The following is a 14007-nucleotide window of genomic DNA, read 5'->3' on the forward strand; positions in this document are numbered from 1 at the left end:
ATGTTTTAAAATTTGACATATAGATTAAAAATATATGGAAATTTTGTGAAAAAACTACCTATTATAATCCAGAATTTGCGAGAAACTACCTATTAAAAAAAATGCTGTAATTGACTACCTAATTTTTTTAAAATGTTGTAATTTACTACCTTTATGTCGGATTATGAATGAGTTTGACCAAAATTCTCCGGCGTTGACTTGGTCACGTGACACTTGGTGAAAGAAAAGGGTCATTAAGTGTCACGTGATGGTCACGTGACCAAGTCAACATCAGAGAACTTTGGTCAAACTCCTTCATAATCCGGCGTAAGGTAGTAAATTACAACATTTTTCGAAAATTAGGTAGTCAATTACAATATTTTTTTTAATAGGTAGTTTCTCGCAAATTCTGAATTATAATAGGTAGTTTTTCACAAAATTTCCAAAATATATTTTAAAATTCAATAAACAACCCGGGCATCGCACGGGCACAAAACTAGTCTATATTTATTATGACATCATGATAGAAAAGATTCTAAAAAACTAATTCTAGAACCTTTCTAACGAATTCTAGCAGAATTACAGAAATAATATAAAATAATGATAACAACTTGCATCAAGCAAAATGCATGTGAAGCAACTTGCATGAGCTACATTTAACATACATATTAATACTAATAAGATACATTATTGTGACAAGGCAAGTAGGCAACTATAAGAGGAGTGAGAAGTGGAAGGATGATTAGTCCCTCAATCTCCCCCAGGTGTGACCTCTGTTCGACTCCTCAACCTCCCCTCTTGATGTGATAGGAGGGGGATACCCCTGCATCTTACCGTTTGAAAAAAAAAAAAAAAGTAGGCAACTATAGTAAAGAGCACAACACGGTTGACAGGGTGATTAATTTAGAAGTTATAGAGGTACTCTTTGAAAAGTGCCATATGAGAATTAAAAAGCTTAATGGCCACTAAAAAACTACCATCCCCATTTGAGCTTGGTGTAATGTAAGTTTGCCCCTCAAATTTGATTCCATTAATGCCTGTAAATAAAGGGCCACCCCATCCAAAATCAGCTTCATAACAAGGCAACCTAGCCCAAGAATTTATTACGAGGTTTGGACAAGTACACGTATGTGGTCCACGAACAATAGCCGTTAGATCTGGATATGATTCCACGTAATCAACTGCTGATTTTATATACTCGACATCATCTAATTTTTTAATTGCCTCATGAATCTTACTCGCAGCATACCACAGTGGTTTACACGTCACATCTCTTGCCTTTTCTACACAAGCTGCGAAAAACAAGATGTTTCCACAATAACCTTGTGGTAGTTTCATATCCTTCATTCTTGACCGTCCATCGACAGGTATGTAAAGTTTGACGGTTTGATCATTGGTTAATCCGCGTGCTATGCATGCAGTGCGCCACAGGTGCCCAGCTTGCACCTCATATGTACTTAGCTTATAGTCTAGTACCACCTCTTGTGATGTTGCTTGTAGTTTTATGGTGTTAATTTGGTCTTTAGTAAGAGTGAAGATACATTCCGTTGTTGGCTCCATCTCACCTGATAGAAGGTGTTATGCAAACAAAAGAAAAGCGTAGTGCAGACTATCAGTTATAGGAATGATGTATATGTGTATAATAATCTCACTAAATAAAAAAACGTACAAATTTAGGTAATTTAATTTCAATCGATTTTGTAGTCAATGTTAACTTTTACGATTTATTAATTATCATCGAACGTTAGAAAGTGATTTTTAAGAGATAATCTGTTTAAAGCTTGCATGGTTACCTTTATACTTCCTTTGTTTTTTTTTTTTATAGTTGCAACACTTTTCTTTTCATGCTAGCCGATACATGTTTTAAATAGTTGATATCTTTAATTTCCGACATGTAAAAATTAAGATTTTTTTACTTTTACCACAAAAAAAAAATCGCGAAATTGTTTTTTACAACCAAAAATTTAAAAAGTTTTATTTTACCACCAAAAAATAAATTTAAAATTGTTTTTACCACCTGCCGTAAAAAACCTAACGGAATATTTTAAATTCTTCGATTTTTGTGCCAAACACATCAGATTTGGGGGTTTTGGGAGGCATTTATGCCTTATGGATCCAATTTGAGGTCGGAATCGACAAAAAATGATCGAAAATGCTTCTTTTGGTGCATTTAAAAATACCTCGGTTTGCGTGAAACACGCAAAATGAGGCATTTTCAATCATTTTTTGTCAATTCCGACTTCAAATTGTACCCATAGGGCCAAAATGTCCCCCTAAACCTATGAGCAACATATTTTACGCACGAAAATCGAAGAGTTTTTCTTTAAACCGTTAAATTTAAAGGTTTTCTTGACGGTAGGTGGTAAAAAAACATTTTGTAGAAATTTTTTTGGCGGTAAAATACAACTTTTAAAATTTTTGGTAGTAAAAAACAATTTCGTGATTTTTTTATGTGGTAAAAGTCAAAAAATCTTAAAAATTATAAGCATTTTATATTAAAATTGTATAAGTCAAGACGAATCTAACAAGATCCCACATGACTATATTCTTACTTAAGTATAAACCATCAAAGCTAGCTAGTCAAAGCGAAATAGATAAATAGTGTAAAAGTTAAACTGTTGCAACTATTAAAAAAACGGAGGAAGTACATTATTATATTTTTTTTAAGTGTTGGGAGTATAAGCAATGATGTTGATGGAATGTGAAGGGTTAAAGTTATATACTACCTTTGATTTTATTGACAATATATGAATACCAATACTAATGCGGAGTATAATAAGGTCCTCTTCACTTCACCTCACAAAAATAATACTTCCTCCGTTCTATTAATATTGCAACAAGGAGGAAATTACGCATCCCTATGCACATTTTATATGCTAAATATTTATAATTGTGTAAGAGTAAAAATTATAAAAAGTTGATATTGTGAAAGTATTTTATGAGACGAATCCAACAAGATCCCACATGACTATATTTTGCTTAACGAATGAATCATATTAAATGGTCAAACTAGAGTGATGAATAGTGCAAAAAGTCCATTGTTGCAATATTAACAGAACGGAGGAAGTAGTATTCAATAAAAATGATTCCAGTTCAGTAAAATTATTTTCATTTCAGTAAAAATAATTTTATTTCAGAAAAAATAGTTTCATTTCATTAAAAATAATTTCAGTTAAGTAAGAATCGGTAAACTTAAAGAAGAAATACAATAGAAATCAGTAAAAATAATTTCATTTAATAAGCTAAAATAATTTAAATTCAGTAAAATTAATTTCAGTTTACTAAAAATATTTTCTGTTCATCAAATATAATTTCAATTCAGGAAAAATAATTGCAATTTAGCAAAAATAAGATGAAGTGAACGGGGCTTAAGTATCAAACTTATTAATAATCATTAATTAAGCTTATAATTTATAGAAGATAATTTTGGATTGTATAAATTAATTGATTTTTTGAAAATTTAGAATTATGTATTGATAATTGATTATATTTCATGTAATTTTGATAATTAATTTTTTTTTCTTTGTTGATTGATTAATCTTTCCTTTTTTTTTTAATTAGCTTTTTTTTTTTTTTTATTTTTTTTTTTTTTTTGAACATATTTATTAGCTAAAATTGATTGACTTTAGTTTTTTTTTTCTTTTATTTTTTTTTTCAAACTATCATTATTTCAATTTTAAAGGAAGAGGGATATTTTGGTTTTTTTTGTGGACACTACAGCCTCCCCCTTCACTTATACGTAGTATATATAACACAATAATGTGTTTATGTGTGTGCGCGAATGCAATTAAAAGAAGTAACAAATACTTCATATATATAATCACCTGACAAACCCTTTGGGGTTAAGGATGGCAATGATGGCTCATACTCCAAGTGTCGAAACTTAACTTGGGGTGGGTTACGAGGCGCAAGGTAGGTAGCCCTATCATGAACAGGATAAACACTAAGATCAAGCCCCTTGGCTAGTCTTGCCCATGAGTTGTTGAAGTGTAAATGGGAAACTCCATCGGCTACATGGTGATGTTGTGCAAAGCCAAGGCATACACTCCCGCATTTGAAACGGGTGAGTTGAACTAATAGTAGAGGGAACGATGAGAGCCCTCCCGAGTAGTCACACGTAGGGAACACCAGCTTTCTAAGCTCAGAATCTAGCCTCGAGTAGTCCCCAAAATCGGCAAGAGCTTCAGTTGATTCTGCCTCGATAAACAAGGCCCCCTTTGCATTGCAATCGATCTCGTACCTTTTATTTTCATCGTTATACTTTAACCTCCCTGCCATTGGATAGAATGGAACCAAGGCTTTACTAAAAGCCTCCTCCAAAATATTGGTATCAAAAAATTTAGAAGAAGATGTATTATTGTTATTATTGGGAGAATAGAGGAAGAGAACTTTTGTATGTGAGTAAGGTGTGCGTATACACATGTCTAATTTTGATAGCCAAAGACTACCTTTTGGGGTCTCCTCAGCTGGACGTACCATTGTTGATTTCTTCACTTTTATGCTACTCATTTTATGAGTGTAATTTGAAGAAAATTATTTTGGTATCAAAGAAGAAAAAGCAATACTACTCGTAATGTTATATATATATATATATATATATATATATATATATATATATATATATATATATATATATATATATATATGTTGCTATACCATATTATTTATATAGACATACGACCTGGACGATGTTCTAATTGTATTCTAGTGGTCCTTGATTTTAATGTGTTGTTATGGGCAAAAAAAAAAAAAAAATGTCAATAGTATCCTAAGATTCTGGGTTAGAATCGGGTAAAATTTTAATTTAGATTTTACGGCCCAAGTTTTTTTATATTCCGTACTACGCATTATGGGCGTAGAACTTGACTTGAATTGACATCTTACCTTCTAAGTTACAACTAGTTATTGGCCCGGGCGATGCTCCGGATCATTATAAATTTATTACTTTAATCGAACTATATATATTTTGGCTTGTTTGTCATTGAGAGCTTAAGTGGTGGTTTATTTATTTATTTATTTAATATGATAGCTTAAGTAGTTTGTTGCTTGTATGAGTTGGTTTGATTATAAGAATAATTTTTTTACATTAAAATCATAAAAATATGATAAATCAAATCTTTATAAATTTGATGTCAAAATATATATACTACTCCATGATGCACAAAAATCTTTTACTCTATGATTACAATTTTACGAATTAATGCACAAAATAAAAATGGAGTAATGTTTAATTTCTTACAAACTTTATTATTATGTAATTATTAAGGAGTTATAGACCAATTCAAGGGAAATTGTCATGCATATGAAGAGTTTATCAATTAAACTTAACATTAATACACGAAAGTTAATGCATAGAGTTTTTCAATAATTAATGCTATGATATGATTTGGCGACGACACATCATATGCCAAATGGCAAAATTGTTGACACATGGCAAAACATCATGTCTTGTCATGAGTTTTTAATATATATATTGATTCGTACAGTAGTTCGTACTAACATATTAATGCTATTAACTTATTATTGTTGTGCAAGGTCCAATTCTAACTGTAATGGTCCTCGATATTAATGTGTTGTTGGGCAAAAAATAAAATTGCCAATAAACATCTATAGATGCTAAGGGTATATTCTGATTTACTAAACTGAGATGAATTAAACTGAAATGAATTGATTGGAGCTGAATTGAACTAAATTTAGAAGAATATGTTGTATTATTATTGGGAGAATAGAGGTAGAGAACATTTGTATGTGAGTAAGGTGTGCGTACACTCATTGAAAGATTTGGGGAATATTTTCCTTGGCTTTGATATTGCAATTCACGGAATATATACAAAGTCCATGCATAGTTCTAGGCTACAAACTAGGAAACAACTTACTATCTACGTATAACAAGAGCTATAAATTAGGAGGATAATTATGTGAAATTTTCTCCTTTGACCAATATATATATATATATATATATATATATATATATATATATATATATATATATACTAGTTTGCACTGTTTTTACTTAATCAAATTATGAATCAATGAATTATAATTTAATACAACAATAATTTTTTTTTTTTTTTAAAAAAAAAACAATATTTTTAATTGAAAAAAATACTTGATATAATAAGATATTGCTATACTATATTATTTATATGGACGTAAGACCTGGATGATGTTTCTAATTAAATTCTAGTGGTCCTCGACTTTAATGTGTTATGGCCCAAAAAAATTGTCTATGGTATCCTTAGATTTTACGGCCCTTTTTTTTTTTTTTTTTTTTTTTTTTTTTTTTTTTTTTTTTTTTTTTTTTTAAATATTCCATACTACATAACTACATAATGGGCTTAGTAGTCGACTTGAATTTACATCTTACCTTCTAAGTTACTTCGTACAATAATTCGTACTCCCTCCATCCCTAAATTACATTCCTCCTATCTATTTTTGGTATTCCAAAATTACATTCTCCTTTCTTTTTTTGGTAAGTTTTTTTAGTAAATCAACTCTCTTTTTCTGTTTTATATTTAATGCTTTCTCACTCATCCTTACCTAATCTCTCTCATAATCCTTGTGCCAAATTACAATGAATATGATTGGTTAAAAATTTTCAATTAGGAGCATGTGATTGGTCCTTTTTTTTTTTGCAAAGTATTGATGACATGTCATGACTAATAACTAATCTATCTTTGTACTTCCCATTGCATTATCTAATTATTGTTATTTGTCTTATACTCTTATTCTTTCCTCCTTAATTCCCGTGTAAAATTCCAAAGAGGAATGTAATTTAGGGACGGAGGGAGTACTAACATATTATTGGCTTATTGCTATTAACTTATTATTGTTGTGCAAGGTCCAATTCTAAATGTAATGGTCCTCGATATTAATGTGTTGTTGGGCAAAAAATAAAACTGCCAATAAACATCTATGGATGCTCAGGGCATGATCTGATTTATTAAAATGAAATGAATTGAAATGAAATGAACTAATTGGAGCTAAATTGAACTAAATTTAGAAGAATATGTTGTATTATTATTGGAAGAATAGAGGTAGAGAACATTTGTATGTGAGTAAGGTGTGCGTACACTCATTGAAAGATTTGGGGAATATTTTCCTTGGCTTTGATATTGCAATTCACGGAATATATACAAAGTCCATGCATAGTTCTAGGCTACAAACTAGGAAACAACTTACTTAGGAGGATAATTATGTGAAACAACTTACTTAGGAGGATAATTATGTGAAACAACTTAGTTTAAACATCGTGCAACGCACGGTTTTTACTTAATCAAATTATGAATCAGTGAATTATAATTTAATACAACAATAATTTTTTTTTTCCAAAAAAAAAAACAATATTTTTAATTGAAAAAAAACTTGAATTTCTTTTCAAAAAAAAAAAAAAAAAAAACTTGAATTAATATTATATTTTTATCATAAGTTATTGATTATTAAACATTAAAAAAAAAAACCACAAAAATTTAATGATTATAGTATTTTATAGGAGAATGCAATTTATAATTATAACCCGTGCAATGTAATTATATACCCATATGTCCCTATTTTGTTGGCATGTTTTGACCGGCACTATATTTTATAGCATACTATAACTTGCACAATGTTTTACAAATTTGATTGACTATTTTTAATGAAAATTAATAATCATGATTTTTTAATTTTGTTTTATATTTATGTTTATAGTTATTGAATTGTAATTTTATTACTCCGTATTATAAAAAAAAAATCAATAAATATATAATAATCGCTTAAGTATCAAATCCTAGTTAGAGCAAAAAAAACTTTCAAAGAAAAAATACGTTGTAGAATGATACGAAGTACGGGAGTAGTATATTTTATTATTCTAATATATTACCTTATTATATGTTTGTTTATTATAGAAAAATACCAATTATAAAAACATGAAAGATATGCATATAGAATATATTTCGTATATAGTTGCCAAATTAAAAGTTAAATATCATAGAATATATAAAATAATATTAATGAAGATTTTGTCCAAAAAAGAAAAAAAAATGGAAAGAAAAAAGTGGCGGGAAAATTTTTAATCGGAACATGATAAATATGATGTCAGATTCGCTTTTAATATTATGTAATAGATAGATGTGAGTAAGGTTTGCGTACACTCATTGAAAGATTTGGGGAATATTTTCCTTCGCTTTGATATTGCAATTCACGGAATATATACAAAGTCCATGCATAGTTCTAGGCTACAAACTAGGAAACAACTTACTATCTACGTATAACAAGAGCTATAAACAAGAGCTATAAATTAGGAGGATATTTATGTGAAATTTTCTCCTTTGACTAAAATATATATATATATATATATATATAGAAACAACTTAGTTTAAACCCCGTGCAACGCACGATTTTTACTTAATCAAATTATGAATCAGTGAATTATAATTTAATACAACAATAATTTTTTTTTTTAAAAAAACAATATTTTTAATTGAAAAAAAAAACTTGAATTTCTTTTCAAAAAAAAAAAAAAAAAAAACTTGAATTAATATTATATTGTTATAATAAGTTATTGATTATTAAACATTAAAAAAAACACAAAAATTTAATGATTATAGTGTTTTATATGAGAATGCAATTTATAATTATAACCCGTGCAATGTAATTATATACCCATATGTCCCTATTTTGTTGGCATGTTTTGACCGACACAATATTTTATAGCATACTATAACTTGCACAATGTTTTACAAATTTAATTGACTATTTTTAATGAAAATTAATAATCATGATTTTTTAATTTTGTTTTATATTTATGTTTATAGTTATTGAATTATAATTTTATTACTCCGTATTATAAAAAAAAAATCAATAAATATATAATAATAGCTAAAGTATCAAATCCTAGTTAGAGCAAAAAAAACTTTCAAAGAAAAAATACGTTGTAGAATGATACGAAGTACGGGAGTAGTACATTTTATTATTCTAATATATTACCTTATTATGTGTTTGTTTATTATAGAAAAATACCAATTATAAAAACATGAAAGATATGCATATAGAATATATTTCGTATATAGTTGTCAAATTGAAAGTTAAATATCATAGGATATATAAAATAATATTAATGAAGATTTTGTCCAAAAAAAAATGGAAAGAAAAAAGTGGCGGAAAATTTTTTAATCGTAACATGACAAGTGTGATGTCAGATTCGCTTTTAGTATTATGTAATTGATTGATATTATGTGTTTGTTTATTATAGAAAAATACCTATTATAAAAACATGAAAGATATGAATATAGAATATATATCGTATATAGTTGCCAAATTGAAAGTTAAATATCATAGGATATATAAAATAATATTAATGAAGATTTTGTCCAAAAAAAAAAAAAAAAAATGGAAAGAAAAAAGTGGCGGGAAAATTTTTAATCGGAACATGACAAGTGTGATGTCAGATTCGCTTTTAGTATTATGTAATTGATTGATATATATACAATATATTTAACACACCCCCCACAGTCAAAGCGGAAGGGCAACGAACGCTAAAATCCTCAAATAAAACTCGGGGAAGACCTTTAGTGAAGATACCCGCTATTTGATATCGTGATGGCACATGTAGAACTCGAACTTCAATTCCTCACGTGCAACCGTCTCTCGAACAAAATGAATATTCATTTTAATGTGTTTTGTACGTTGATGTTGGACTGAATTTCCTGACAAATAAATAGCACTAACATTGTCACAATAAACAAGAGTAGCCTTTTTAACCGGACAATGTAACTCCAAGAGAAGATTCTGAATCCAACATGACTCAGAGATAACATTCGCCACCCCTCTATATTCGGCCTCTGCACTAGATTTTGACAATGTGGGTTAACGTTTAGATGACAAAGATATCAAATTATCACCCAAGAAGACACAATAGCCAGACGTTAAACGTCTCGTACCAGGGCACCCACCCTAATCTACATCAGTATATGCGACCAAAGAAGAAAATGAAGATGGATATAGATGTAGACCAAAATCAAGAGTACCCTGTATATACCGAATAATTCGTTTAAGAAAAGACATATGATCAACCCTCAGGTCATGCATATGAAGACAAACCTGCTGAATGGCATAAGAAATATCCAGCCTAGAGAATGTAAGATATTGTAGAGCCCCTGCAAGGCTCCGACACAGAGACGGGTCATCAAAATTAGCACTATTAGTAGCGCCCACCTTTGAATTCGTGTCAACCGGAGTCTGAGACGGTTTACACGTTGACATCCCTGTAAGGTAAATTATTTCCTCGGCATATTTACGCTTTGAGAGAAACAAACCACCCTTATGTCGAGCCACAGCAATACCCAAAAAATAATTCAGAGGACCAAGGTCCTTCATAGCAAACTCAGAGCTAAGAAGAGACATAACAGAACATTGGAGAGTATTAGAAGAAGCAGTCAGAATGATATCATCAACATACAATAAAATCAGCAGCGTCAACAAAAAATCTCTCAGGCTCAGATTGCTTTTTCTTACTGGCGACAGCGGTGTAAAGTTAAATGGGATGCTTTAGGAAATACTCATTCTCGGTTGTTATTTAGATCAGTTAAAGCTCGTCAAAGACGGAATAAAATTACGAGGTTACGAGATGGGGCAGATAAGTGGATTTCGGATCAGGATGGTATTGTTGTTCTGTTACAGCAGCATTTCGCGTCCGTTTATAATTGCCATGACAATTGCCCTTCTCCTCAAATTTGTGATTGGGATAGTCTGAACATGCCGACTGTTTCTTTGGATGATTATCGGTTTCTTATGTCTCCGTTTACGGATGTGGAAATTAAGGAAGCAATGTTTCATATTGGTGATGATAAAGCTCCTGGTCCTGATGGTTTTACAGCAGCGTTTTTTAAATCACACTGGAGAGTGGTTGGTTCTCAGGTAACGAGTGCGATTCGTTATTTTTTCGCTCATGGTTATTTGTTGAAAGAATGGAATCGCACTTTTTTGACTTTATTGCCAAAAGTTGACCATCCGGAAACTCCTTCTCAGTTCCGTCCGATTGGCCTTTGTAATGTTTTGTATAAATGTATTGCAAAGTGTCTTTCACATAGGTTACGTAGTGTTTTGCCGTCCCTAATCTCAGATTCTCAGAATGCTTTTGTTCCGGGTCGGATTATGGCTGATAATGGACTATTGGCTCATGAACTGCTTTCTTTTATGAATTCTTCTACTTCTAAAGTTTGTTTAGCATCCTTGAAACTTGACATGAACAAGGCTTATGATAGGGTGAATTGGGATTTTTTATGGGATGTTTTGAGACATTTTGGTTTTCCCCCGTACTGGGTTCATATTGTGCAACAATGTGTAACAACTGTCTCTTATCAAATTTTGGTTAATGGCTCGCCTTCTCAGCCCTTTAGGCCTAAGTGTGGTCTGTGTCAGGGTGATCCTTTATCTCCATATTTATTTGTTTTGTGTATGGAGGTTTTTTCTTTAATGTTGCGTAGGGATGAACAACGTGGCTTATTTCAGGGGTTGAAAATTTCTCGTAGGGCGCCTCCTGTGTCTCATCTGTTTTTTGCTGATGATGCTTTGTTATTTTTCCGTGCGTCGCCTTCGGCTTGTGATCAAATTCTCTCAGTTACGAATGAGTTTTGTTCTGTCTCTGGTCAGATGATTAGTATGCAAAAGTCTTTTGTGAAATTTAGTTTGAATACCCCTGATGATTTCAGAGACTATTTGTCGTCGACCTTACGAATGGAAGCTAGATCATCTTTAGGTCATTACCTTGGCCTTCCGGTTGACATGGGACAGCGGAAATGTTTGCATTTCCATTTTCTGTTGGATAAGGTGGCCCAGCGCTTATTGTATTATGCTTCGCTGAACCTTTCTTCTGCAGCAAAGCTGGTTATTATTAACTCGGTGTTGGTAGCTACTTTTAATCATATTTTATCAGTGTTTAAGGTTCCAACTACAGTTTGCGACAGGCTGGATTCTATGTTGTCTCAGTTTTGGTGGCGATCAGGTAAAGATTCTAAGGGTTTGGCTTTAGTTTCAGCCGCGGTTCTGCATTCTTCTAAAGGGTTAGGAGGTTTAGGTATCCGTCATTTTCGTTCTTTCAATCAGGCCCTTTTGGCTAAACAATCTTGGAGGCTAATGCTACAGCCACAACTTTTAGCTTCTCGGGTTCTTAGGACTAAGTATCCTAATTTATTTTCGCAGTCTCCTGCTCTTTCTAGGTCTCGGCCTTCTTGGGGCAGTCGAGGGCTTCTTGAAGGAAGTATTGTTGTGTCTAAGGGCCTGGCTTGGAAGGTGGGTTCTGGGGAGAAGATTAATATTCTGTCGGATATTTGGGTTCCTAATGTTAAGATTGAGTTTAAGGAAGATATTCCTGATGGTGATCGTCCTCTGGTGGTTGCTGAGTTAATGTTGGCTGGGTCGAAAACTTGGAATACTTCCTTGATTCGCCGGCTGTTTCCTCCTCTTGTTGCTTCTTCTATTATGGGTCTTGATATTCCCAGACAGAAGATTGATGATTTTGTATACTGGAAGTATACTAAGGATGGTATGTTCTCTACTAAGACAGCATACTCTTATTTGGTGGCTCAGCATTTTAATTTAGCTCTTGCACAAAGTTCTGCTATCTGTTGGAAACGGTTATGGGGTACTCCTCTCCTTCCTAAATGGAAGATGTTTGCTTGGAAAATTCTGCATAATGCTCTTCCGGTGACTGCATTACTTGTTCTTAAGGGCATTCCTGTAGATCCTGTTTGTATTTTTTGCCGTGCTAATTCAGAGTCGGTCGTTCATTTGTTTTGGGACTGTCCTCTGATGCAAAGGCTTTGGGGGGAGGTCAATTTAACCCGAGTTATTGCTCCTTTTGTATCTAGTCCTTGGCCTCAGTGGTTCTTGGACTGTATTTCAGCCCTGATTGATGTTAGGGATTGGGATAATCTTGATAGGATGTTTGGCCTTCTGTGGGCTATTTGGCTTACTAGGAATAGTGTGCGGTTTCGATCTGAGGTTTTCTCTCCGTACTCTATTCTCCATTTAGTTGTTTCTTGGTATGAAAGAGGTAAAGCAGCTCGGTTGTTTGGTGGTTCTTGTTTGGGTAGTCCTCCAGGTTTTTGTAATTCTCCTTTGCTGCAGGTTCTTAAGGGTCGTAGTGATGATTGTTGTGAGGTTTCTATTTGTTTTGATGGTGCTTGGGATAAGGTTACTCATTGTGCGGGTGCTGGTTGGTTTGAGGTGGAGTCTTCTGATATTCATTTGGTGCATGGTGGGGCTCGTGCCTGTATTGCTAATTCGGCTCTTCAGGCTGAGCTTCTGGCCTGTTTGTTTGCTTTGAAGCATGCTATCCGTCACGGTGTTTATCGGGTCTTGCTTCTTACGGATTGCTCAGGAATCTCCCGTTTATTGTTGGGTCCTGGTATTGCTGATATTTCTGTGGCTTGGGTTATTAAAGATATTCGGGCATTGTTGGAATCTTTTGTAGTTTGTCATATGTGTAAGGTGCCTAGGGCTGTTGTTTCTCAGGCTCATGATCTTGCTGGAGCGGCTCGACAAAGGGAGTTACTGTCTTTTGTTTTTTAATTTTGGCCGTTCTTTGTTTTGTGTTCTTCTTTTCAAAAAAAAAAACATACAATAAAATGTAAGCCATATAAGATCCTGTACGATAGATAAATAAAGAATTATCCATCTTGCTGTTAGTAAATCAAGGAGACAACACATAATCAACAAACTGCTTATATGAAGCCTGGGGTGCCTGCTTAAAGTGACTTACGCAAGAGACAAACATAATATGGATGATCCCAATCACTGTAACCAACTGGTTGATGCATATAAACTGTTTCCTGCAATTCACCATGTAAGAAAGCATTTTTAACATCCAACTGATGTATAGGCCATGATTTTGACAAAGAAAGACTAAGAACATTACGGATTGTAGCTGGTTTGCCAATCGAACTAAATGTATCGTCATAATCAATGCCAACCTGTTAAGTTTTTCCATCACCTGCAAAACGAGCTTTATGTCTCTCAAAATCACCGTTAGACTTGACTTTATGAGTA

At 32.4% G+C, this 14007-nt stretch overlaps 2 protein-coding genes across 2 annotated transcripts; one reads left to right on the forward strand and one right to left on the reverse strand.

The window, feature by feature from the left end:
* Positions 1–240: 240 nt before the first annotated feature.
* LOC145636181 (anthranilate N-benzoyltransferase protein 2-like) lies at positions 241–4542 on the reverse strand. Its single transcript, XM_081687665.1, has 2 exons — positions 3804–4542; positions 241–1544 (listed from the first exon to the last, which is right to left on the reverse strand). Exons 1-2 carry the CDS (start codon positions 4486–4488, stop codon positions 883–885), a joined length of 1347 nt encoding a protein of 448 aa, XP_081543791.1. The 5' UTR covers positions 4489–4542; the 3' UTR covers positions 241–882.
* A 6171-nt stretch (positions 4543–10713) lies between these two features.
* LOC145637088 (uncharacterized) lies at positions 10714–13530 on the forward strand. Its single transcript, XM_081688599.1, has one exon. The coding sequence runs from the start codon at positions 10714–10716 to the stop codon at positions 13528–13530; it is 2817 nt and encodes a 938-aa protein (XP_081544725.1).
* Positions 13531–14007: the final 477 nt, after the last annotated feature.

Source organism: Chenopodium album, chromosome 6 (assembly GCF_948465745.1).
Source record: "Chenopodium album chromosome 6, dcCheAlbu1.1, whole genome shotgun sequence".
Taxonomy (NCBI): Eukaryota; Viridiplantae; Streptophyta; class Magnoliopsida; order Caryophyllales; family Amaranthaceae; genus Chenopodium; species Chenopodium album.